Consider the following 25,362-nt stretch of genomic DNA (forward strand, 5'->3'; position numbering starts at 1 on the left):
GCAGTGCCTTGTCCTACACTGCCGCGGGGTGGGTGAGAATGTTTCTGACAGATTACTTTCCCCAAGCTCCCTTGTAGTTTTTGTGGTGTTTTTTTTTTTTCTTTGTGAAGCATGGAGAACCAAGTTCTATTTGTACATGATGCAAAGCAGAAGTGTCTTTGGGGTTTTTCCTTGCAGAGGCTTGCCCTGCACTGGCACAGGTGTTGCAGCCAAACTAAAGTGGCAAAGCACTAGAGAAAGGAGTGTGAAACCCAGATTGCTTCACTGCATCCATTTATTTACCACAGAGGTTTACAGTCAAGTCAGCCCTAAATCCTTGCTTGTGCAGTGTTGGCTGAGGCTCATTGGTGTTGGGTCCCAGGTGTGGGTAGGGGCTTGGCCCAGAAGTCAGGTTGGGAAGCTGCTGGACAGGTCAGGGATGGGTGGGAATATTCTTGTGATCTGTGGAGGGTGCCTGATCTGCGGGCATCCCTCCGGCTGGTGAGGATTGCAGCCCGGATTGCAGGCTTTCCTTTAAACCCGATCGTTGCTAATCTGTGCCCATCCTGACTGCAGCCAGTTGCAGATTAATCGGCCTTTAAATAGAAGTAAATCGCATTTTTTTTACAGAAATCTCAGGACAACGCTTACCATATGCTTGTTTGGGGCTTGTTTGTGATTTGGTAGGTTTGGTGAAGGCAAAAAGAGGAAGGAAAAAAATAATCTGAGCTATTTGTCATGTGGAGCTTGCGGTTTGTGAGAGCTGTGCTGAACCAGCTTGTGATGTGCTGAACGTGAATACTGCTTACTGTGTGAGCTGGGGGAAATACCTCCTGAGCCATGCACCTGCTTTCTCTTGGCATTTGTGTTGTGGAACTGAGTCATCACAAAAATCCTTTTTCCTTCAACCAAGGGAGAACAATAACCCCAAGAGGTTTGGTGTCCACACTTACATCCCCTAATTTCAGGCACGTGAGCTTTTGGCCTCAAAATAAAACCAGTTTTAAGGTGCTTTTTGGAATTTCTCATGCATAAAGGAGAATGCAGAGATTTCACTGGCTTTATACCCCCAATTATCCTGAACAAAGGACGTGCAAAACCTCAATTTATTAGGAAATGTGCCGGGAAGCACTTGCAGGTTTCTGTAACCCAGTTATGGGGCTGCTCTGCCTGAAATGTTTTAAAGGTTCTCGTATTGACAATGGGATGCCGGTGACTGTGAAACTGGGCACCAGATTTCAGTGCAGATTAACTGCTTGGACTCAGAGGATGCCGAAGTGGCAGTGGCATAGGACTGGAGGCTGGTGCCAAGGTGGGGAGGGAGCCACTGGCCGGCACAGGCGACGTTGAGGAGGCGGTGGTGGCACAACAGCCTTTTGTTGTCAGGGTGAGATGGGGAGTGCGCAGCTCCTGTCCCTGCACTGTATGCCAGTGCTGGTGGGGTCACTGAAGGATCAGAGAGCTTGACCTAATCCAGATAGTTGTTAGACTATGAATTCTATATGGAAATCCTTGTGCATTGTCCAGAGTTGGTTTGTGCTTTGTGGAACGCAAGCAGAGAGCAGCATCCTGTGGGAAGTGGGAGGCTTGCTGCTGAACCGTGTGGCAGATGGGCACAAATGGCCTTTCCTGCACCCTGAGTGCTTGTGACTGCATTGCCTTTTGTGCTGCTCCCCACTCTAGTAATGAAACAAAATCTCTTGAGAGAAATTTCCATCTGCAATTAATTAAGAGAAGGATCAGCCTGATTACCCTTGTGGACTGTGGTGATTGTTCTCCATCATCTTAGGGAAAAAAAAAAGAAAAAGAAAAGGTGCTGAAAGTATTTCAATGCATTGCTTATACTGTGAGCCAGGCAGAGTATAAATCCATTCGGTATCACCTCTTTTCTGTCCCGATCTATTGCATTGCCCAATTTTGCTTGTTTCCTGGTCCTTGATTTTTGTTCTTGCCTCTGCCTGCATTAGGCTCTGCAGCTTACTCTAAAGGGCATTTCCCAGTTATGCAGCTGGTACAAATATTTCTCTATGGCTGCAGAGCCCTTAACTTAGTTAATCATATGATACTTTTCAGGGGGATGGGAAAATGAAATGAATAAACTGGTTTCAACTTAATCCATGGAAGATGCATTGGCAAGTTGGGAGAGGTCAGTGGTGTAAGAAGCAGCAAGGCTTTCCAGTTCCTCTCTTTTCCAGGGTAAACAGGATTTAAAAAGTGGTTTTCTGTCTGAACTTCTGAATGTTTCCAGGTTGCCATATAGTGGAGAAAGCAAAGGCAGAGATTAGTATGGTCCCAGTGTAATCAGATGTGGAGTGATGAGGGGTCAAACATCTACACTTTCACCACCAGAGAATGGTCTTCATGTGTGTAATGTTAACAGAAGTGAAATAATCTTGTTGCACAAATGCAAGCGATGAGAGGTCTGCACAATTTCTCTATTAAATGTCTGTGTTTTGAAATACTGGTAAGAAGTAGTAGCAATTAGCAGACTCAGCCAGAGGGATGCTTCGCAGCCGTTTATAGTTGGGATTCCTGCCTGTTTCTGGTGATGTACTCTGCTTCTCTGTCAGAACGCCCACACTTAAATGAACTTCAATGCGCATTTGCCTTTTTTTGTGGTAGTTATAAGAATACCTGCCCTGTTTCCTGTATACCTATATATCCGTGGTCATGTGATGCACAATGATCTGTGTCTTGGACCACTGTGCTTTGCAGGGGCTGATGCTCTTCCACAACCCTCTGCAGAGAAACCCTCTGATCTCCCTGGGACTGGGATGTGCTGAACTGCTGCTCCCGAGTTGCAAGTGCTGGGGACTTACCTTCTTCCTGTGGGAGGGAATATGCTGTCAGGGAGCCCTGAGCAGATGCAGGAACAGGACTCCCTCTCTCTAATTGGGGAAGTACCTCCTGGATGTGTTACTTTGCAGTCCATCTGCTACACTACAAGTTTCCTTTGCCTTGTTCTCTTCTTGATAGATCAGGATGAAAATGTTTATCCTTGTCATCTTGTTGAGAAAACCGGGGAACAGATACAAACCCTGGTGGTGTTTGTCTGGCAGCGTGTGAGTGCTAAACTGTAAACCTAGCTGTAAGGTGGTGCTGAGCTGGCTGAATTTGGTAGAGTGGCCAGGGCAGCCAGGCTGGAGGTGTTCAGGGATGGTTGACAACAGTCATCTTGCTACAGCGCTCTTCAGTTCTTGGGCTGTGAGTTGTCATTTGGGTCCTTGAGCTGCTTTGACACCAGATGTGCACCGGCATCTCCAGACCAACATGTTTATCAGTCCTGTCCTTTCCAGGTCTCCTGGTATGTTGGAGGGTGCGCTGAGATGCTGGGTTTGTGCTGCAAGGATGCAGTGTTTACTTCTGGCTGTGTTGCATTGGTTTTTGGGTGTGATCTGCAGCACCGGTGCAGAAGCCTAGATTTGTAATTTTGTTGAGATATGGCAGCCAAAAAGTGTTTCTGAGCATCTAGCTCTTGAAATACAGTGTGGTGGTGGAGCTCACAGAGGAAGCTCCTTGAGGTGTGTGTTTTCTAGCTCCAGAAATGGACCTGGGATTTGTGTACAGCTTCATGCCATATGTGTAGTGGCAATGTTGCTGTAAGGTCTCTGTATCTCACTTCCACGACTCAAACCGCCTGCCCCCATAGTTTCACTCTTTTCTATGACAGTCTGTAACTTTTCCTTTTCAGACGCTTCATGTGTCCCTTGTTTTCTCCCTGAATCCTTCGTAAGGGTTCCAGAGTACAAGTCAGAAACGTCCCTGATGGTGGTGAACCGCTTGGATCTGTCCCTGTGCTGTGTTCATCATCTCAGCTGAAGCGTGTGACCTGCAGGAGCCAGCTGTCACGGTGATGCCAGTGGTGCTGGGGAGGCTGTTTCTGGACCTACAATCAAAACTCAAACGTGAACAGTAAAACTTCCTTGTAAAACTTCAGCCACACATTATGAGCTGTTACAGCTCAAGTAATCTTTGAGAGAAGGAAAAAAGACCAAAGGAGATTGCATGGCAACATCAGTAGATTTTCCTGTAAAAGTTATTTAAATTAGGAAATATTTCCTTGTTGGTAAATAGTGACCAAGCAGCTGAGTGATAACCTGGCAAATGGTCTAGTGTGTCTGCTAGTACCTCTTGCCTGTTGCCAGGGCTGTAGCTCACAGCAGATTTCTGTATAAACACTCAGTGCTGCTTTCCCAAGGGAAGAATGACTCAGATGGCTGCTTATGAGCTGTGCTGGCGTTCGCATCCTTGCTTACACTGGGGATGAATTTTTTGAAGTGTGTGGTCAGACAGTTGGAGGTTCAGATGCAGCAGCCTCTAACGTATGTGCCCAAATTTTACTTGTTGTGGCATAACTGTGGTGAGTGAAACCCCAAGGGGAAGAACATGCTGGAATAGGAAAGACAAGAATATGTGACTGTTTAAATGCTGCTCACCTTGTGCCTCTCTGAGTTTGTTCCAGGGAGGTGGCTGTGGCTCTCAGCATGGGGACAAGTTTGAGCCCTGCAGTAACCTACATTTATACCAGAAAACAGAACGACTGTAGGAGTGATAAGATGGGAATTAAGTATTTAAAATGTAGAATCAGGTGTGCTGGTTACTGAGGCTTATGGCAAGGTTTTGAGATAGTAGGAGAAGGATCTCTAGGAAGCAAGTGAGTGCGTATTTCAGGAGGTTATTTTTTGGGGTATAACTTAATTTGTGTTTGGATTTTCCTGTGAACATGCCGAGTGGTATGGAGTGGTGTTGGGAACCCACGAGCAAGCAGTATTGGCCCTCCCAGCTTAGGAGAGAAGCCTCAGGTCAGTCTTTGCGTAGCTTCCTGCTGAGTTTTTTGTGGATTAGCCGCTTTGGAGAGCTGCACAGTCACTAGCCTGAGCATTTTTAGCGCCCTTGTGATGCTGGATGCTCCTAGCTAGGGTGTAACAAGATCCGTACATGTGTCATACCCACTGTGCTTAGCTGAACTGAGCTTTTGAGCTGCCAGGGTTGCAGGTGTGTGCTCTGGTCTCAAAGTTGGGCTGCTGTGCTCTCCTTGACCTCCTTGTTGGTGCTCAAGCTATAAAGCATGCTGAAATACTGCTGGCCACCTGGAAAGTGGGTCCTGTGCAGAGCAATCTCTGTTCCCTGCTGGAGTTCTTTGCCTGATCCTGTCTGAGCTGTGAGAAAAGGAGTGATCGAGTTTCAGGACAGATGAGGCTGCCCAGAAATGGTGTTGAGCCTTGCTGGTGGAAAGGAAATCTTAGCAGAGAAATTCTGTGAGCATCTGTCATGCTTGCTTGCTTTAAGTGAATGGTGTGTTTAGGAGCAGCGTGAGCTGGAGCTGTTTATTGCTTGCTGCGTCTTATTAACTTCCAGCAGAGCCACGCAGTTATTACAAAACCCGTATAAGCAACACCTTACCAGCATCTGAGGCTAAATCTCTGGCTGTTATGATACCACTGAAACCAGAGCTGTGGAGCTAGTAGATGATCTACTTTTTCACCTCCGCTGTTGGTAAATCTGTCTTCTGAGCTCTTACAAAGGAATTTCATCATTTCATATATAGTAAGATTTCTTACAGTTGTTGAAAAGTAGGAACATCTTTCTCTTGTATAGCACTGGCATACTCGGAAGCCTAGTGTAGCTCAAGTATTCATTCAGAACTGGAAAGCAGGTCTTTAAATCATGATTTGTTGTTCTTTTATTGCAGTACGGCATGTAGCTGATCTGACAGGCTGCAGAATGAGTTGCTAAAATTTAGACTCCAGGAGTCTTATACTGAAGGCCTTTTTAAGTAACTGATGCTGATAAGTTGTCAAGCTCTGTATGTTTAGATTTGTGGTATTAAAGTAGCTGAAGCAGATTTTCCAGCACCCCTCCCCCCACAAAAAAAAAAAAGAGAGAGAAATGCTGCAAATAATATTTTAATAACAAGGTCTTTGAAGGTTTTTGCAAAATCCAGCATTCTGGAAATTGCTGTGATGCAAGAGCTTTGCTGTACTTGTGGTAGGGTGCCTGAGTGATGATGCCAGTCTGAAATTTGTGTCCTACACACTGTCAAAATAAAAAACGCAAATGTGGCCATATTCAGAACAGCATCTTCTGCTAGCTTTGACAGAATCTGTGCAGGAACTGGGACCTGTGTATCCAGAGTAGGTTTGACAGTTGAAGTAGAGACCTGCTGGCATCATGAGAAAGTATGTTCGTGCTTTTAGAGTAAGAAAACTCCTTTCTGATGATCCTGATGCATCTATGGGCAGCACCGTTGTTGCTACAAGAATGAATTTGGGAATAAGCCATGAGATCTGCCTCCACAATTCCTGGCCTTTTTTGTCTGGAGCCACATGCTGGAGCTGGGCAGCCCTGGCAGGGCCATGTAGCCTATGGCTTGGTTAATAGCTCAAGACTTGCATGGAGCTTGCCCTGGTGCTTTGAGGATCTTGCTGCTGTGCTCTGGGGGGTAAGGGGTTATATTCACCCAGGATGTTAAGTTTTCCCCTTGCTGGATGGATGCTTAAGTCCTCCCTGGTTTTTAACACCTGCAGGTATTGTTTTTTAAAATTGTTTTAGCCCCTCTCACTGTGTATATTGGCAAGGGCTGTATGCAAGCAGTCCTCTTCCATCTCCCACGTGCAGCTGTAATTTTGTATCTCTGAAGGAGAGTCCCATCATTAGCTTTGAGAGGGAGCAGCAGAAGAATCCTAGGTATTAATCTCTGTCCAGCTCTGTGTGGTCTATGTCCATGTTTACACTCCCTTTGGCTTTTTTGCAGCCTGCCCAGGTGCTCTCCCATATGTGCAGTGCTCAGATTATTGCAGAAAGTTGAGAATCAGAAAATCTGCCTGGATCATGTTATGCAATAGTTGAGCTGTTAGTGGTGAATAAGCAGATCCAGCTGACCACGAGTGCTTCTGAAGGGCACCTTTTTTTTTTTTTCTTTTTTCCCCTCCCCCTTGCATGTGGATAGAGGAGATTGCTTGCTTGTTGGCTTCGGGCTGAGTCAGGTGCTTGCCTCGTGTGTGGGTGCTGATTGGTAGGATTTGATTTCCCATACAGATTGGCATGGGAAGGTAGCTTAACAGTCGTCTTGAGTGGGAGAGCAAGGCTGTTTAACATGACTTAAACTGATATAGTGAAGTCACCTTTTTGTGTAGAAGAGAAAATAGTTTTTGCAGTTCTCTCCAGGTGGGAAGTAATCCCTTCTGAGAACCCACCGGTATGTACTGCATCATGAAGAGAATGACTTTGGAAATGAAATTCAGTGCTTGATTTCATTTGGAGCCAGTTCACCCCCACTGCAAGCAAACGTTACCACACTGTAGACTGAGTTTGAACTTACCCTGTGGTGCTGTGAGACATGAACCGTAGGTCCTTGGGAGGTACCAAGATGCTTTCATTTCTGCACGGCTTCTGTGTCTGCATGTTGAGCTTGGATGTGACCCTAGGTTAAATCTGTTCTGCAAAACAGCGTCGGGGCTGGGCAGGCAAGAGAAGTCCTCAGGATGCTGTAGTTAGGGTTGTGGGGCTTGGGGATTTGAATTCGTGTTCAGCCAGAATGGCTTCTTTCTGCGTAACATGCAATCCCAGCAATAAGGTTGGTAGTGAGTATCTCTGGATTGCTGCCTGTTCTCCCCTGGTAGGAACCGTATCTCCATCCCATAATGAACTCCATTGCCAACACTATCTGAGAGTAATGCAAGGCTATGCCTGTAAAACCTCCCTAAAGAGACCTAGAGACTCCTATTTGTGATGTGTTCCTCAGGGAGCAAAGTGCAGCCAAAATTTGGCTCTCCTGCTGTATCAGCATGTGGAGCAGGGCCAGAAGGTGTAGGAAGCTCATCACCAACATGTGGTGGCTTTTACAGATGCTGCGTGTGAACAGTGTTGAAAATCAGATATTTGCCATACTGCTGCTCGTGTGATGTGATGGGGCTGTCACTGTGCTCCAGGCCACAGAGAAGGAAGCAATGTGCAAACTGCCTTGAGTCTTTCAGGAGTAAGGGGAGATGCTCCTGGCAGTGGTGGGAATGGTCTACTTGCCGAGCTGGTGATGTGTGCCTTCATGAAAGCTTCCAGCACTCAGCAGCTGATGACTTGTTCAGCTCCTACCTTTAAAGATGTGAATTGATTTTAAAATTTTGAAAAAGCAGCGGCCAGTGATCACTTTTGGACTTCAGTACGTTTGTGGAGGTGTTATTAATGATCTGGGAGCTGTGCATCAGGGTGGCTGCTGTTGGGGTGGAGGAAGGCTGTTCGCAGTGGAAAAAAGGAGTAACTGGATGCCCTGAATGGAGATGAGGAGGACTCTGTGTAGAGGGAAATCAGAGGCAGAGGGAGAGACTTGGCATTGGCCTGTGAGGATCAGCAAAGACCTTCTGGGCCTGGGGGTATTGTAGTTTTAGGAGCAAATAGCTGGGTTAAGACATGTAGGGTAAAGGAACAAGGAAGAAGTGGAGAAAAATAGCAGAAGGCTGATGGAAAAACAGACAGATATGGGACTTAAAGCAGAGCTACATAACTGAGGGTTCAAAGCTGTGAAGCAAGAGTTGTTCGCTGCTTCTGGAGTCTGAAGTAGTCTTGTACAGCTGGGGTGAGGTCTTCTCACTGTTAGGTGCTTTATCATGCACAAATAGCCTTCAAGCCTTCAAAACTAGTTGGAAATAAGTGTGCTGTTTGGAAAATAACTTCAGGTAACAAGGCTGAACTTTAAAAAGCAGTCAGGTGTGTGAGGAGCACCAGTTCTTCTCTAGACCTTGTGCTCTGAGTTACTTTGCTGCCCTGAGCAAATAGTTCATCCTCACCCATGGTGCTCACACCAGCTGCCTGTGGCTGATGCAAACTGTTCTATAAATTGTCAAGGCTGATGAGGCAAGAGCCTGTCCTGCCTCTGGATCTGGTGGCTCCTTCAGTACCCCCAGGGCATTTCAGACAGGCCTCCATCCAGAACTGATGGGGCAATGTTCCTGGGTGAGGACTGTGCTGCTAGGCTTGGGGGGGAGGAAAGGGGCATGTAATTCTACAAGTGACTGCAATTCCTCCTGCTATTGCAAGTCGGTGAGCAACTGTGTAGTAATGTATTTTGCTGAAATACTAGCAAAATCCTTGCAATGATTGCCTGACATCTGCTGAATTCCAGCATGTCATAATGTTAGGAAAAGGGTAGGAGAGAGGACTCTGGAAATGACTCAGACAAGAGCATTTAAAAGTATACAAGGCATATTTGTCCTATGATAGCATTGTCCTGCTCCCATCTCTTTCCCCCAGCATGGTCACCTGGACTTAAGGGAATTTACAGTCTTGAAAACTCTCCTCGGACCTTTGACTAGTTATGTGGGTGAAAATGGTGAACACGCTGAGGAAGATTGAACTGCTATGGGAAGTGATAGCTGGCAGCAGAAGGGAGGAGAAGGGGAACTGAATTTTCAAAGTGTTAATGATGGCTGTTCTACATCAGCTGTTTAACAAGGTCAGGAGTGTGGACAAGCTGGGAAGGATCCCGCCTTGCTGTGCAGTGTAAATGCAAGGTGGTAAGTGGCTTGTGGGTGCTGGGGGGAACAGGGGATGGCTGTGGATCTAGAAGTGGTCTAATGCCAAATGTGTTTATTGTAGTCCCACTTTCAGGGAGGGAATAGGCAGTGTGGCAGGGGGAGAAGGCACTGGGCAGTGGGAAGGTTGTCAGGGTGGATGAGGAATGAGGATTGGGGGTGGGTATGCATGCAGCAGAGCTGATTGATTTTGTCCATCCCCTTTCCCATTTCAAAGTAAAAAAAAATTAATGAACTAAAGTAAAAGGTGGATGGTAAAAGATGGAAAAATACAATGAGGATCAAGGAAAATTCTCATGTTTCCTCCTGTCCAAAGGTCCTCGCTTCCAGGTGCTGCTCAGCCCTTCCTGGCTGGAGGGACATGGGGGTTGCAGCCTCTATACCCCAGGCTGGAGAACATGCAGCCCCTGGGGTGGGAGCAGGGCAGTGGAGGCCAGTGGCTGCCGTGTTTGCCCTGGTCTTGCTGGGGTTTGTGTGGTGTTAGTGATGCTGTCGGCTGTGCCTGTGCTGGCTGCTCTGAGTGTGTCTGCTGGGCTGGTGGGAAACCTTGAGGACTTACTGGCTTAATGCTTGTAGAGCTATTTTAGGCATCTGCAATGCAGCAGTGGGTGTGGAGGCAGTTCTGGGACTATTTCAGCCTTTATCTTTGTACCCAAGTGCCTTAAAAAACCTAGTCTTTGTAACTATTTTTTAAAAAATTGCTTCAGTTGCTTCTGAAAACTCTGTTAAGTCATGTTTTAAGAAGTGGCTGTCGGTTTCTATGTGGCTCTTCCACAGCTTGCATGCTCTGAAAAGACAAGGCATCTCTGTGCACAAGAAGGCGGCTCTTGGCTGGTGTGGTACTGGCAGCATGGGACTGGCCGCTCTCCTGGGGCCCAAGAGCTGGTGAGGGGAAAGAGGAAAACTAATAAATAATAAGTAGTCGTTTCAGCTTTAAAGCTAAAAGCCCATGGAGAGGTAAGAATGTCTGAAGATGTGGAAATATTTTCACGATAGAGCAGCAGCTATTGTGGATGCTGCACGGGCTGTTGCTTTGAAGCAACCTGCTGTGCTTTGCCCTTGGCTGGGGCTGTGGCATGAGGCAGGGTTGTGTATGGGCTGGGGGGCTTTGGCCCCTGGACATGAAGTCCTGGATGCAGCTGTCAGCAGTGGGATCGTTGTGGGTAAGGGTGGGTTCTCCCTGGGATGTCCAGCTGGGGTGGAAGGAGGACTGGTTCTTTGGGAGGTGAGCCCCAGGAATGCTTTCTGCTCATGTGGGTGAGCCTACTGAAGTTCAAGAAGTGCTAAGCAATTTTGCCAGTAGTAAAGGTGCTTTAACAGCTGAAAAAGAATTGTGCTGCTTTAATTTGCCTTACAAGTGGAGATCTTTGCATGTGAGATCTTACCACAACTGGAGAAAAAACAGTGATTGAAAGGAGAGGATATAAAGAGCCACAAAATACTAGATGCTGGAGGTGGGATAGCAGGGAGAAGGGAGAAAAGCAGCAATGCAAATGAGATGAGAAAGGCCAGTGGTGTGCACTTGGTAGTTTTACTTTTAGGGCAACCAGAAGCAGTCAGCACAGCAGGATGTGAAACCAGCAGGCTAAATGATGGGGGTGATGTTTGTACAAGGGAACAAGCTCGATCTATGTGCTACATCCCATCCTTGTTTTTCTGTTCGAGGAGCTTGCCTAGCTTTGGTGGCTTTGATGGGCTTGCTGCCTGCTCGGGACGTTTCCACAGGTCTCCGCTGAGCGGGAGGGAGTTTTGGTGGGATTTTGGGGACAGGCTGGGTGCAGGGAGACTGATACTTCTTTTTCCCTCTGTTCCCCTGCAGGACGCAGGCAGAAATGGCCCATACATGTCGCGGGACCATCAACCTGTCCACGGCTCATATCGATACAGAGGACTCTTGTAACATAGTGCTTTCGAACGGGGGAAGGACGTACCACTTAAAGGCAAACTCGGAAGTGGAGAGGCAGCGCTGGGTCACAGCCCTGGAGCTGGCCAAAGCAAAAGCCATCCGCATGAGGAACAACCAGTCAGGTAGAGTGTGTCTTAGTGTGCGAATCTGCAACTGGATCCTTTTTAAAAGCTCCTTGTAAACGAGCTCTTCTGTGCTAGCTAAATTGTGCAGAAACCCTGGCAGATACTATTTCATATGCAATTAAAAATAGCTGGTGGTTTCACAGAGACACAAAGGGTTTTAAACAATACTGTGTGTACCAAACATAATCTCATCTGGTCATGCAGCACTGAGCAGGTCTTTAAAGCCCCTGGTAGTGACTGTAAATTATAGCGAGCTGGTAAAAATGAGCTAATGATGCTTCTTCTGGAAGGCAGGATGTATGCGCCTTTGTCCTGGAGACTTTGTATTGGTCCTTGTGGACAGAGAGTGCTGTAAGAGGCACTGAGTGCAGTGGTCAGTGGCACTATAGGGAACACCGGTTCACAACACAGTGCTGGAGCTGTGTCTTTCTGATTCACCCATAGCTTAGGATAGTTTGGTAGATGAATGACCCATATATTTAGCCGAGCTGTCTCTCTCCATACATACTTCTCCTTCTGCCCCCTACACTCACTAAGCTATGGTGTGGTGTTTATTAGTATACCTTTGGGGCAACTGCATTAATATAAAGCTATAAAGCTGTCAGAGAGCCATGCCTGTTATGCAGTCCACAGTGTCATTTTTACTGTTCCATTGTGTAATGGATCAGTTAGGTGCTTAACAAACAGAGTATTTTAGAAATATTTCAATGTTCATAATTCTTGGGATTAATGTTTGGTTTTCTTCCACAAACAAGCATGGCTTCAAGTTGCAGAGAGCAAAATCCATGAATGTATTAAAAAACTGGTTATCGCCTCTGTCCTAAAATAAAACCACTGCCAGATCTTACTTTGAATGCTGGAAATCAGGCCTTATACAAGATAAAAGAGTTAGCAAGCGCCTGATTTTATAATGCTCTGCTTAAAAAGAAAATGTAGCTTCAGAAAATGCACCGAGTACTTCAGAAATGGTGTGTGTGAGGGTTAGACAGAGGAAAGCTGTGGTACTTGTTGCATACATAGCCTGGGCTGTTTTGGTGCAGTGCTTGTATAGCATCTTGCTGTCCTGGTCCAGGTTTGGGCTCTGGGGCAGCTGCAGGTGCTGTTCTGTGCTATCAACTACAGAGAATATGCATCTGTAGGTAGAATGTTTGTGAAGCTTATCTCTCAGAGTCACCACCGAGGAAGGTTGTGGTTGCTTCAATGCATTAAGAAAAGCCTCTGCTTCCCCAGGGGAAATGCTGCTGTGTGCACACCAAAACCACAATGTGCCACGGTGTGACTGCGGGGTGCAGCTCTCTGTCTAATGCTGCTGGCTTATGAAAACACGCAGTCAACATAAAATTAGTGTAACCACACTTTCAGAAGGGAGCGCATTAATATTTTCATGTGTGCACCAGTGGGTGGGTCGTTTGGGAGGCTGGCTGCCAGAGGCACTGTGCGGGCAGAGTCTGTGCTTAATATAATGGTTTATAGAGAGCAGCAGAATGCCAGAGTGCCGGTGGTTTGACTTGCAGGAGAATAAAGCCCTGGTCCTGGACTAATGTGGTCTGACTTTTGTATAATTAGCCATCCCACAAGGTCATACAGAAGTTGATTAGTGTGTGAGCCATTTACCAATTCCCATAATTGTTTAAGTATGCTGTGTTCTGGGGCACTAGCATCTATGGATTTAATTACATAAAGTATTGTGAACTCTCTGTCCCTTAATATTTCAGCTGCGGTATGTATGTGAATACTGATGGAGAATACAGCTGACTGAAGAGAAGATGGAAGTTTCTAGGGACCCTTGTTTTGCCTGGCAGAGTGTGACATTGTGCCAGGTCACAGCTGTGGTGAGCTGGGTGTGATGGGTATTGGTCCTCTGAACATCCCATAGTGGGAAGTGAGTCCTCTAGCTGGGTGGGTGTTTGGAGAAGGATCTTGCATGTGAGAGAAGTTGGTGTGTGCCTTTACCTTTACTTTTTTGAGCGTCAGGCTGTGGGCAGTGCTGGGGCAGGCGGGGAGCGGCACAGGCAGCTGGCTGCTGAGCTCCCGCCTAGCCAGGGGCTGCAGGAGGATGTCAGTGATGTTGCCTCTGGAGTCATGCACAGTTATTTTGGTTTGTGTCTTTACACAAAAATAGCAAATGCAGAGACTTCCTGTCTTAAGGCTCTGGACATGCTGACTTCCTAACTCCAGCGAGCTCAGGCCATTCAGGGTAAGGACAGTGCAGCAGCAGTGCTGATTTGGCTGCGGATGCTCGTTGCTGAGCTGCCTCACAGTTGTGCTGACTCAGCTGTTTGCAGGGCAATGCTGTGGTTCAGGCCAGGGAGCTGATGGGAGAAAAAAACTAAACCAAACTCTTGTTTTTCCAGGCTTTTCTGATCTGATCCAAGGGAATAAGACACTCTGTAAATGGGTGCTGAAACCTTGTGCTGTGGAGTTAGAGCTGAGGATGTTGGTGAATTACTTTATAGCTTGTTCACCTGGCTGATGGTGTTTTGTCCCACTTAGAGACCTTTTAATTAATGTAAAGAATGAACATGTGCCAACTGGGAGGGAACATTGATGGTTCTGGGAGGCCAGAAGACTGGGCGAGTGTTGCAGGAGGCAGGTGAGGAGGACAGAGAAGCAGGTTAGTATCTAACACTGCCTGCCCTTCTGCGGAGGAACACGAGAAGCCATCCTTGTGGTGATCTCACAGGCCCTGCCTGCTGCCCTGCCCACTGCAGGGGATGCAGCAGGAACCCATCTTTGGCGTTGCCTGCTGGCGCTCAGGAATGTGGGGGCTCTGGAGGTGGCATGTCTGGGGAGGAGACGGCTGGGTTTGTCGGCTGTTTCTGAGATGTCTGCAGCTAATGAGTGCTGGGGCGGTCTCATGTGTGGAGCAGCTTTTCAGCTCTACAGTTTTCAGCAGGTGAGGAGCACCCAGGAGAGGGGAGGGGGTGTCCTTCATGGTGCTCTGAGGTCCGTTGGAATCGTCCTCTCCTTGCATCCAAAAAGCAGCAATGTGTTAGTGTGGAATTAATTAATTTAAAAAAAACCAAAAAGCCTGTCCTCTTTTTGGACATGTTTTAAAGATGAGCCACACTTGAGTCGCTGCTGAAAATAAAACATGCTCAAGTGTAAGCTGGAGTTCTCCACTGATTTGTGTTTCTGCAGAAATCAGTGGTCTCTCCCTGTTTTACTGGCAGTTGGGATGTGATGGGGTGCTGGACCAGCAAACCAGGTTAACTCTGCAAATACCTAGACTACTGGGAGATTATTTTGGGGTGGATGAGAAATCTTTTTCCCCCAGTAGTTACCTAAAAAACCAGATACGGAAGCGTTTTTAACTTGGAGTACTAGCTAGCTCAAGCTGTGCGCGGAGATGCCATTTTCACAGGACTGTTTTTCATTTCTATTTTTAAGAAATAGCAAAACCTGTACCCAAACAAAGTATGAGATAGGAGACTTTGCTGTTCCCTCTTGTGTGTAACTGAAGGAGCTCTGGTTTCCCCTCTACCCAGTGTGTAGCTGGTACTATTTTGGTAATGAGCTGTGAGCCTGGACATGAGTAAGTACTGATAGATGTCACCTGAGAAAGCTCACTGTCCTCATCCTGCCTCACTGGTGAGAAACACGCCTAGTGATACAGGGTGTATTAGTGGCAGAAAGCGAGAGTAGAGCTGGGTTGTTGTCTTGGCGTTCTCAATTACCATGTGGTGCTTAATTCCTCTAAAATCAATGTGTAGCGTAGCATTAGGACAGAAGGGGCCCAGACCTGGCTGGATGGCTCACCTTTAGCTGCTGCTCAGCCAAATTTGGCATTCCATTTTCTAGTTGGATTTATAAAGTGTTGGTGAAGTCCTAGTAAACTTGATTTGCCCACAGTACCCAGCTCCATCACCCCATGGTGTCGGTGCTTGGTGTGGGCCTGTGCTGTTTATCTGTCCTGAAAATCAGATTTCTGTAATTGCCCTCTGTTCACATGACTATAAGCTCTTGAATAATTCCAACCTTCTCCACTCACCATATTGTATCTGCATCACCCCTTGAATTTTTGTCAGTTTGTGCATTGGCCTCTTGACAGCTCCAACTTTGTAGACTGGCAGCAGCAAAGAAGTGCTTTTATCTGCTGCTTATATTCGCTTTTCTGTCTGCTCTTGTGGCTTGGAGGATGCAAACTTAAAAGTATTTGATGGCTGCGGTTAACATACCTTTTTTTATGGCAGTAGAAATATTCTTTCTTTTTAGGGCAGTATCATGAGATACAAGAATTGATTGTGTGAATGGTGAGAATTATTTTCTTGGCTATGTGATGAGGAGAGTCTTTGGAAAAGCCTACAAGAGGAGGGTAGAAATCTGTGACTGGTATTTTAAACACTAGGTATTGTGTTGGGAGAGCTCTGCAAAATGAACTTGGGCTGCTTGGTGATTGATTAGAGATGTGAGGGGTTGGTGACTTCTTTTGACCCCCTGCTCTGTGGTTCCTGGGAGGAGGGAAGACGCAATCCACACTGTGATTCAGGTCATTGACTGAACCAGTGCAGATTTTGGGTTGACTGAAGGCACTTTTGGTGTTCATGATACTAAAAAACCCAGGAGTTAACTGGATAGGTGTCAGGGCTCATATCTGTGCCATGACCAACTCATCTGCCAACTCCCCTCAAATGCATCTGGTGCCTCACACTGGGGTCAGGGCTCAAGAGATGTCAGTGTGGCAGCAAAGCTGGGAACACTGAGAAAAGAGCAAAAGAGAAAATACAGGTTTGCTTCGCAAGCAGCTGTGATGCTTGTCCCCTGGAGAGGCCCTGGCTCTCATCACACTAGCTCAGAAAGTTTTCAGCAAACTTAAGCAGAACCCTAAAACCCGAACAGGCACAAGATTAACCAGACAAATAAAACCTCCTCCACCAAGGGAAGGTGGATGGAAAAATTTACTTTCCATCTGGAAGAATGACAGCTGGAGGTGTGTGTGTAAGATAGTAAATGCTGCAGGAATAGATGGGGACAATTGCTTATAACAAGGAGGAAATTATCAGGTCTTAGGTTTAAATGAAGCAGGAATAATTAGTATTTCATACAACACAAAATTAAGTGGTGGCACTTGCTGTGGGAAGTTAGAAAATCAAGAGAGATTGAACAGATCTGGGCATAGTTTTATCACTCGTGGATATAAGCTGTAACTTTCTGTATACAAAATGCAAACCAGGAGGTCCTTAAGCAGCACAGTACTAAAAGCTTACCAGCTGTGCCCAGAAAAACTCCTGCATGTGCCCTGTCCCTTTATCCTGTTTCTTAAGTACTAATTACAGTTTGCTTGCTAGAGAAGAGATGAAGCTGCCTGGGTGTTTGGGCTGACCTTCTGTGACCATCCTGGCAAGGCTGCCACTGAAACAATGCTCCCCAAAATATCTCGGTTGTGCCTGTCTGCCTGCATGTGGCATTTTCAGGCTCTTGGGTTTGTGACATCTGGGGGAGGATTCACTTTGAGACCAACACCCTGGCCATGACTGTGTGTGGTGTGGGTCTGGGATTTGGGGTAGTGGGTTGACTGCTTGGGTTGTCTGGTTATTCTTACTACCTTAATCAGCTGTTTTCTTAGCAAAAAGGGAGTGATTAAAAGCAGCATTATAAGGGCTTGTTTGTAGGCTGTAGGAGAGCAGCAGCTTTGAGTGGTGCGAAGCGGGAGGAGGAGGGTTTTTAGTGCTGGTGATGCCTTCTACTCAGGCAGGCTACTGGGATCAGTTTCTGCTGTAGCAGAGTGTAAAGGGAGAATAAAACTCTGGAGAGGAACACTGCTGCCACAGAGGCTGGTGATCCCACCACAGGTTAGGTGTGTGGTTTGGTGAGAGCCAAGGTGCAGCTCTCAAGGTTGCAGCTCACCCAAGCAGGCTGCCAGAAAGTAGTTCTGCTTCTGCATGCCAGATTCAGTCATAGTGCCTTTGTAGTAGTATTAAAAAGGATCCATAATTAGTTCGGCTTTCCTTTAATTGCTCTAGTGATAAAGCCAGTTTTGTTGCTTGATGTATTTTGGCTGTTCTTTTCCTCTTTCCAAGTAAGGGATTTGTTTGCAAAAGACATTTTGACTTGGGAATGTGATACTGCAAAGCATCTCCAACCTTCTTTGCCCTGCTCTGTGAATTATCCTGTTGTTGCCCCCCCCCCCTCTTTCCTTGCAGCAAGCTCCTGGCCAGGTGGCCGTGGTTTGTGCTTCTGCTCTGGTTGTGGCAGGACCAGACAATCTGCGTCATTGTTGTCCATATGCTGTTGACACCAGCTCATTGCTTGCTATAATAGTCCTTGCTATTTCCAGCTCTTTTTACAAAAGCGCTCTCTTTTCCCATCCTCCTTGTGATGTTTCTTCATTACACTGCCATCTATTTTCCCCTGTTCGTAGGGCTTGTGCCTGGAGAGGCACTGGCTGCCAGCACTCCGTTACCTTGCTCTTTTAATTGTCTTTTTGATCCTTGGAGTCTTGATTTTCCAGGGATAGGTGGCAGCCATTAACTGTGCCAGGAGCTGCTGCCATGGAAGAATATAATTGACAGTGCTGCTGAGATGGAGCCGTTTGCTTGGATTTGCCACTTCTAATGATTCCTGTCTCTGTTCAGTGCCTTCTGCTTCTCACTTGTGTTGCCTTCTGCAGTTGGCAGGATGCTCTGCCTCTCCTGTTTCCCTGTTAAGCTGCGACTGGGACAGGTTGTTCCATCTCAGCCATGACTGGTGAGCCGTAGTCAACACTTCAGCTTCTCCTGTTGCGGCCAGAGGGATGTGCTGTGATGCACCATGGGTGTGTGGTGTGTGAACCCCCTGTAAGTCAAGGCGGTGTGGAAGAGAGACAGCTGGAGCCATGCCTGCTCTTAGGTACCATGGAAGGGGTTTATTACTATGTCAACATGGAAGTTTTCAAACTTCAGAGATTCAGCCAGTCCTCTTTCAAAAACGGCAAGATTTCTATGAGGGTATCACAATGGTACCTGGCCTTGGGATTTTTCCATATATGTTTGGTTTTTTTATATATGCTCTGAAGAGTCCTTGTTGGTTCTTTTTGACTAGTGGTGTCTAGAAAAACTGTAATCCTGCTGGCTGGTTCAGCCCTTTCTTGGGGGTAACCCTGCTCTAGCTGTGTATGTCACTAATGGAATTGCAAGGCTTGATACTGATCTGATTTCTGAGTGTTTATTCTCCGTGTAATAAGGTTATATTAGGTTAGGCTTATTTAGGAATAACTGTGCTAGTTACCAGCCTTGCCTGTCGGATGGGGCCTGACACCCAGGGTTGGATGTAGGATGTTTGGAGGATATCGGAGCGTGAAGCTTCCTGCTGGCTGCTGTGGAAATGGTGCCAGTGAGCTAAAGGAGCCATCTCAAGTGGGTTTGGGGGACTTCTCCAGTCCTCTGTGCTCTCTGGGCTGCTGCTTTTGATCTCCCTGGCTTTTGCCTTCACTACTGAATACCTGACCTTAGCGAAGAGGCTGTGTAAAGCAATCCTCTTTTCTCCAGCTCTCCATAATCAGGCTGGTGGTGTACCCACAGGCTTTGCTGGCAAAGCCACATCCTGGTGGCATGGTGCAGGCACAGTCTCCTGCAACTCCCTTCCTTGTTTTGCAAGCCTTTGCTTTGCCACAGACGTGCTGGAAGTGTGTGGGACAAGATCCATCCCTAGCTATCATCCAGTGTGATGGGATGAAGTTCCTGGGCACCGTGCAAGGAATGGAAGGGCTTTGGGGATTGGAGGTGCGGAAGATGGCTGTGGTCCTCCACATCTGCTGCAGCTGTATGCTTGGGGATTCTCAGGTGATGGGACTATTGGCAGTTGCCTTAAACATGGAGGGTTATAGAGCATTTTTAAAATTTAGAAAAATATAAATTCTAAATTTTAAACTTCTTTTTAAGTCCAGGTGGTTAAAATGAGGGATCTGAATACATATCTGGCATGTTCTAGGAAATTCAAGTGGCAAGCGGAAAAAGTAAGTGAATTCTCATTTTTGTTGGTCTTAGTGTGTCTGATGAGGTTGGGGATTTTTCTCAACCTGTGAAGTTTCCAGGCCTTGCCATGGGAGGCCCCGGGGGGTGAGTACTTAATCAGGTTGTCTGAATATCTGCAGCTGATGAGATCCTGATGGATGGACATTCAGCTGAAATGGGCTGTAAACAGTCAGAGATTTGCACAGCTTCCAGCTGCTCCCTTTCTCAGGCTGCTGCCTGGCAATGCAAACATGAGGAGGATGGGGGGAATCTTTAGGATTTTCCTATGTCACAAGCCAGGAACTGTCCCTCCCCACTCCCCCCCCCCCCTTTTTTTTGCTAATCTGTTTTAATTCTCTTGTAACTGTTTTCCACTTACGTGTTGAGATAGTTACCCCTGAAATACGCTGACCTCCTTGGTTTGATGCTGATCTTTCCCTTGTTTCCCAGGTGCAATACTATGTTAACTATTATTCTATTGTAGGTGTAATCCATGATGATAATTTATAGCAAAGGAACACAGAAAATGGTGCTTATGTAACATCACAAATTAAACATTACAACAGGGAGCTCAGCAGAGGCTGCAGTATATAGGCCATCTCGGCTGCTGCAGCCTCGTCCTCTGGAGTGAGTGAAGGAGCTGTGCTGCTGCTGCATGTGCCGTGTGGCTGCTCTGTTCATCGCTGCTGTGGTGTCGATGGAAAAGGGTTTATTGTGCAACAGCAGCAGCTAAAGGCAAGAGAAAGACTGGCAAAACGCTCCAAGATGATCTTATAAATTTTCTTTTTAAAGAAAACACAAAACCTGCTATGAGGCATGGAGTGGTGTTGGGGAAGCAGTACACGTTAGCATTGCAGACATGTGGTGTACCAGCAGGATTCAGAAGTAGGATGGAAAATGATGTCCCAGCTCATGGCGTTCCCCACCGCTTCTGCAGGACGTCCTCTTACACCTGCATGACAGCACAGGTACATCCCCACCGCCTCTGCTGGTGTGTGCTGCTGCCCTGGGGAGCAGGAGGAAGGGGGTAGTGGCACTTCGCTTTCCAGGCAGTTGTCCTGCACTTCTATGCTGTTGGCAGACTTGTGGCACGAACTCGTGAAGCACATTTTAGGGCTCCTAAAATACAACTGCAGAAATCAGTGCAGTGAAGTAGGCTGCGTGTGGTGAGCTGTGCTCTGTGGCAGTGACAGAGCCTGCTCCAGCTGCTTGTTGGAACTTTATGGCCTCCTGTGTACTCAGTGTTACAGGTACGGCTGCATTAATAAATCCCCAGAAAATAAATAATTGAACCGTGACTGTGCAGAGGAGTGAAGGGGGCGAGGGTTTTGTTAACTGCTGCCGCAGCAGGAGCAGTGCAGCAGTGGGCAGGAGCCTCTGCTCCCACGCTGGTGCTCAGAAAGATGCTCCTCCTGGAGGAGGGGGGATGGCATGTGCTGCACGAGGACATCAGCTGATGACAAAGGCCTGAGATGTTGAGTGTGAACACAGCAAACTTTGGGTCTGCAAGATGTCATTGATGCTGTGATTTATAGAATTCTTGAGTGAAAAGTTGTTTTCGTGGTGATCTCAAAGGAAAGCTTTGATTATTTTTATTCCCCAAGTGTAGAACAAGCATTGCTGTTAAATTATAGCCCACTTAATTACTACTTAGGCTACGAATCTGTTAATGCCACTGTGGCTCTGTGCAGAATGCCCTCTGCCTGCAGCTGGCATTGGGGTGAGGGATGCTGCTTTGGTGACTTGCAAATATTTGAGTCCACTGAAGTCTGGCACAGCTGTGCTGTGTGGAGCTGCACCAGCTGTCTAGGCCCCTTCTTTCATCTGCAAAGCTGGCAGGGTTGTGCAAAGCGGACCTGGGATGTGTACAGTGAAGGAAAAGGCTCTCTTTTGGCTGAGCTAATGGTAGGAGTTTGGAGCAAGTATACAGAGAGAAAAAAACCCTTCTTAGTCCTTACTTGGTCCTGCATTGTGGCTGTAGGAGCTGGGAGATAAGGCAAAATTAGGGGTCTAAAGTAGCCCGTTGTAGCAATAGCAGTCAGCCCTGTTTTCTCCTTGGTGAGTTGAACAAATGCTTCACCAGCAAAAATGGGAGGGCGATAAAGATCTGTGGTGAGGATTGTGCTACTCCTTGACTTGATAAATATAAAGGAAAAATGGAGGCAGAATGCTTTCTGTCTTGCCATGTCTGTATTTACTACAAATTTCTTCCTGTACTTGTGCTGTGTATCATGTTGGGTTTTTTTTTATTTTTTATTTTTCTCCTGTCCCTGGCTTCTGTCTTTCTTTAAAATCTGTGTTTTTTCCTCATTTCATTATTTATCAACCTCTTGCCCTGCACTCTGGACAAAGGCCAGTATTCGCTGTGAGTGCATGGCTTAAGTGTTATTTCCATCATTTCATGGTTTTCAGCTGTGATTAAATAAGTGTTTCCTATGTCTAATGGTTGGTGGCCTTTTTGTTGCTTCTGTATGATTTCATCACTTCCATGCATTTTTTTGTGACAAAAGCTGTGCAAGGCTGCAAAGCAAAGATCAGTAAAACCTGGGAAGCTCTGCACATGTTTTACTTTAACTCATGTTTAATTATTTCACTTGGAGAATGACAAGTGGCACTTGGTTACTTCACCAGGGTTTGAAATAGCCTTCATAGGGTCCCATCCTTTGCTTGCAGTGGACAAAGTTATGCTTTATCTGTGTGTCCAGTCCCTTTCCCTGTGTCGTTTTGAGCCGACGAAGGAAACAAGGAGCTGTTGGCTCTGCATTAATCCTTGTAAAGAGCTGGGTGGGCAGAGACCAGAGCAGACCTCAGGAGCCAGCACTGGCTGCTCTTGTAAATGCTGAAACCCAGAAAGAGCTATGAGTGGCTGCCTGAGGCTTGGGTTGAATCCTGTGCCTCTTTGTGGGGGGGATTAATCGCCTGATCCCTCCAGCTTTGGTCTGTATGATGTTGGATGTTTTTAAGCAGTAATGGTGGAAGAATGGAGGCAGCAGCTTCAGTTTGCATTAATGTTGGTTTTAGTAATCCTTTTGAATGAGGACTTGTCAGTGGCTGGTTTGCAGACCTTGGTGCACCAGGGTCGTCAGAGAAGTTTGGTATTGGTAGTGGGAAGCAGAGGGCTGCTGTTGCTTGCTATGCTGTGGTAGACACTGTTGGGCTGATGCCTGCCTCTGTTAGCAGATGTATTTGCAAGACAAATGAGTTAAACCTGCTTCCCTTTTGCTGGGGGATCATGGCATGGGCCCTGGAGTGAGCCCACATCCTGTGCCATGGCCACAGTCCAGAAGCACCAGCCCTTTCCACCTGGTGAAGCAAATCCTCTGCCTTTGGTAGTGGCTTTGTGCAGCATGGGACTTCCCTGGGAGGCTACCAGCTCCGATGCCCTGAGCGAAGCAGGACACAAATGCTTGTGGGTGGCAGGGCTTGGGCCCTGCCCAGATCCCATCCTGAGGTTTCACCTCAGGGCTGCGGATGCAACTGAAGATTCTGCTCTCTGCAGAGGTAAAAACGCTTTGAGTAGATGCCTTCCTGCGCAGCCCTGTACCCCTTGCTGCCCCTTCTCCCTTCCTCCAAGGCAGCAGGAAAGAGCTGTTCCTCTTCTGTCCCCAACCCAGGTTCCATATCTTTTTGTTTGTACCAGCGTATGGGACTGCTTTGGACAGATGGAGGAGTGATTTGCCTGTGTAAATTCTTGATTATATTTTAAAATAATTTTTTATTTTTCCTCTACCTTTTTCTCTTGATGTGTATACGCATGATAAGTTCTTGCCTTGTCATTTGTGCCCTTTGTCCCTCCAGGGTGGGATGGCTGTGTGTCCTGAGAAATGGGATGGAAACCTATGGTCCTTTGCCTTTATAACTTGCATGCCTGCAAGCTGTTTTGAAGTAGTCCTGGGTTCATTTTAATAAAACACACCCTTGGTGACCAATTTCCATCGCCTGCAGGCGAAGCCGCTCTCAGTACGAAGTGAGCCAGCCCCTGGCAGCTGGGACCAAGGGGCAGGTGGCACCGTGCTCTGTGCAGCCATCATGTGGGTGGGTGAATTTGGGCTCCGTCGGTGGTTGTTCGTGCTGTGGGTGGGATCACTGCTCTGATAGACTTCGGAGGGGCTCATGTTGCAAGGGTGTTTGTTTCCAGGTTGAGCCTGGTGCTGCTGGTCTGGTGCATGGTGCTGCGTGGGGTGGCCAGAGGCGGGGTGGCCTCAGGCTGCTGCAGCAGAAGCTGGCTGTCTTTCCCATTGGAAAAAGGGAAGCTCCAACCTGGCCATTCTCAAGCCTTCTGCCTGGCTTGTGGTGTGGGTCACGGCTTTGCTACAGAGCTGGCGTGTGGTTGGCTTTCTATACCTTTATCATGCTGGCTGCTTTTGGGGGCAGAATTATCCTTAAGCAAAAGCAAAGCAAAGATGTAAATTCTGGAGCAGACTGATGGTGGGCTGGGATGCAGCAGTGGCTGATGCACATCCCATTCCTGACCACCTGGCCCAGTAGTTGGAAACCCTGGGGAGCAAGCAAAAAGCCCCCAGGATTTCTTATGGTTGGCAGTGCTCCTCTTGGCCAAACACTGGCTGTCACCAGTTCTCTGCCCTTCCAGTGATGGGGCTGGGACTGGGCAGGCAGGATGCTTTTTGCCTTAAAAGAAGCTTTCAGGAGCTATTGAGCTCTGACTGGGAATAGCCTGACTGGATGTAGGGGTATCCCTGCTTTGCACTGGTTGGGAGCACCTTTGCTGAGCCAAGGCTTCAGCTGTGCAGTGGGATGTGCCACCAGACGTAGCAGTGCCTGGGGCAAGCAGTGCCGTGTCTTTTGCCAGGGTTTCTTCAGGTCCTTTTAGCCGTGGTTTGGGTGCAGCGAAGCACAGTCTGGGAGCAGCTAGTGCTCAAGACTTGCTTAAGTGCCCAATCTGGTTTATTCCTTTAGCCGGTCTCTTTCCAGTTAGTGACTGAAAACCACTGGTGTGGGGAGTTGCTGTGTTACGGGTTCAACCAGCTGTTAAACTCCTACTTTCCTCGTTAATTCAACAAGCAGACAACCATGTCACTCAGTGAAATAATTGGATATGTGTGAGCAGCTCTACATCCACGCAGGTTGTATTGGAGCAGCTTGTGTCTTTGCCGGCCTTGGTAAGCCAGCCTTGCGCTGATCCTGCTGTTTGGCTTGTCTTTTGGAGAGCAGATGCAGCTAAAACAGCCGGTGAGTCCTAGCTTGTCATAGGGCAGGTCACTTCTTGGCTTGTGCCAGGTGTGCAGCGTACATTCCCTGCAATCTTAAAAATCCCTGTTCCCGTGTGGGTGGCAGAAGTGGGAAGGGTGAGCTGTGTCATTACTTCTCTGCTGCACCTGCTAATATTAGCTTGGTCTGTCATTTTGGTAATGGTTATAACTGGAGTTGGCATGCAAGTCAACACTACTTACTGACCTTCTTACTGACCACCAGTGGCGAATTGCTAATTTTAATTTTCTGCTTGTGTTGAATTTTAACTTGCTGTTGTATTTCTGGGTCTTCGGGGTTGATGTCTGTGGCTTTACAGCAGCTTGTTCGTGAACCTGGAGCTGTGTAAGGTTGGGCCCAGCATTTCACTGAGTGTATCCTGAACGTGAGGATACTACAAACGAGCTGCATGCTCCTTCAGAGTTGACACAGACAGGGAGGGAGCCTGTGTCTGTAATGAGAAACAAAGCAAATGGCCAGTAACTCATGCTGAAGGCAGTGGGGAGCCCATCAACAGGCTGCTGGGCTGCATGGGGGACCTCTCGGCCCCAGCTGTTTGTGACACTTGTCTGATGAAGAACAAGCTGACTCTCAAGTGAGGACATCTGGTCAGATCCTGACTTCAGACCCTGTAGCCACCCAATGAGGCCTCTGGTGGGATTTCCCACAGCTGCTGCTGGCACTTG

General features: G+C 47.3%; 1 protein-coding gene across 2 annotated transcripts in view; it reads left to right on the forward strand.

The window, feature by feature from the left end:
- OSBP2 (oxysterol binding protein 2) overlaps positions 1-25,362 on the forward strand; it is a 117,439-nt gene that overhangs the window by 19,379 nt on the left and 72,698 nt on the right. For both annotated transcript variants that reach the window (XM_055795966.1, XM_055795967.1), the window contains one exon: positions 11,326-11,534. In XM_055795966.1, coding sequence (XP_055651941.1) covers positions 11,326-11,534 — 209 coding nt within the window. The remainder of the gene's footprint in view (positions 1-11,325; positions 11,535-25,362) is intronic.

Source organism: Falco peregrinus, chromosome 2 (assembly GCF_023634155.1).
Source record: "Falco peregrinus isolate bFalPer1 chromosome 2, bFalPer1.pri, whole genome shotgun sequence".
Classification (NCBI taxonomy): domain Eukaryota; kingdom Metazoa; phylum Chordata; class Aves; order Falconiformes; family Falconidae; genus Falco; species Falco peregrinus.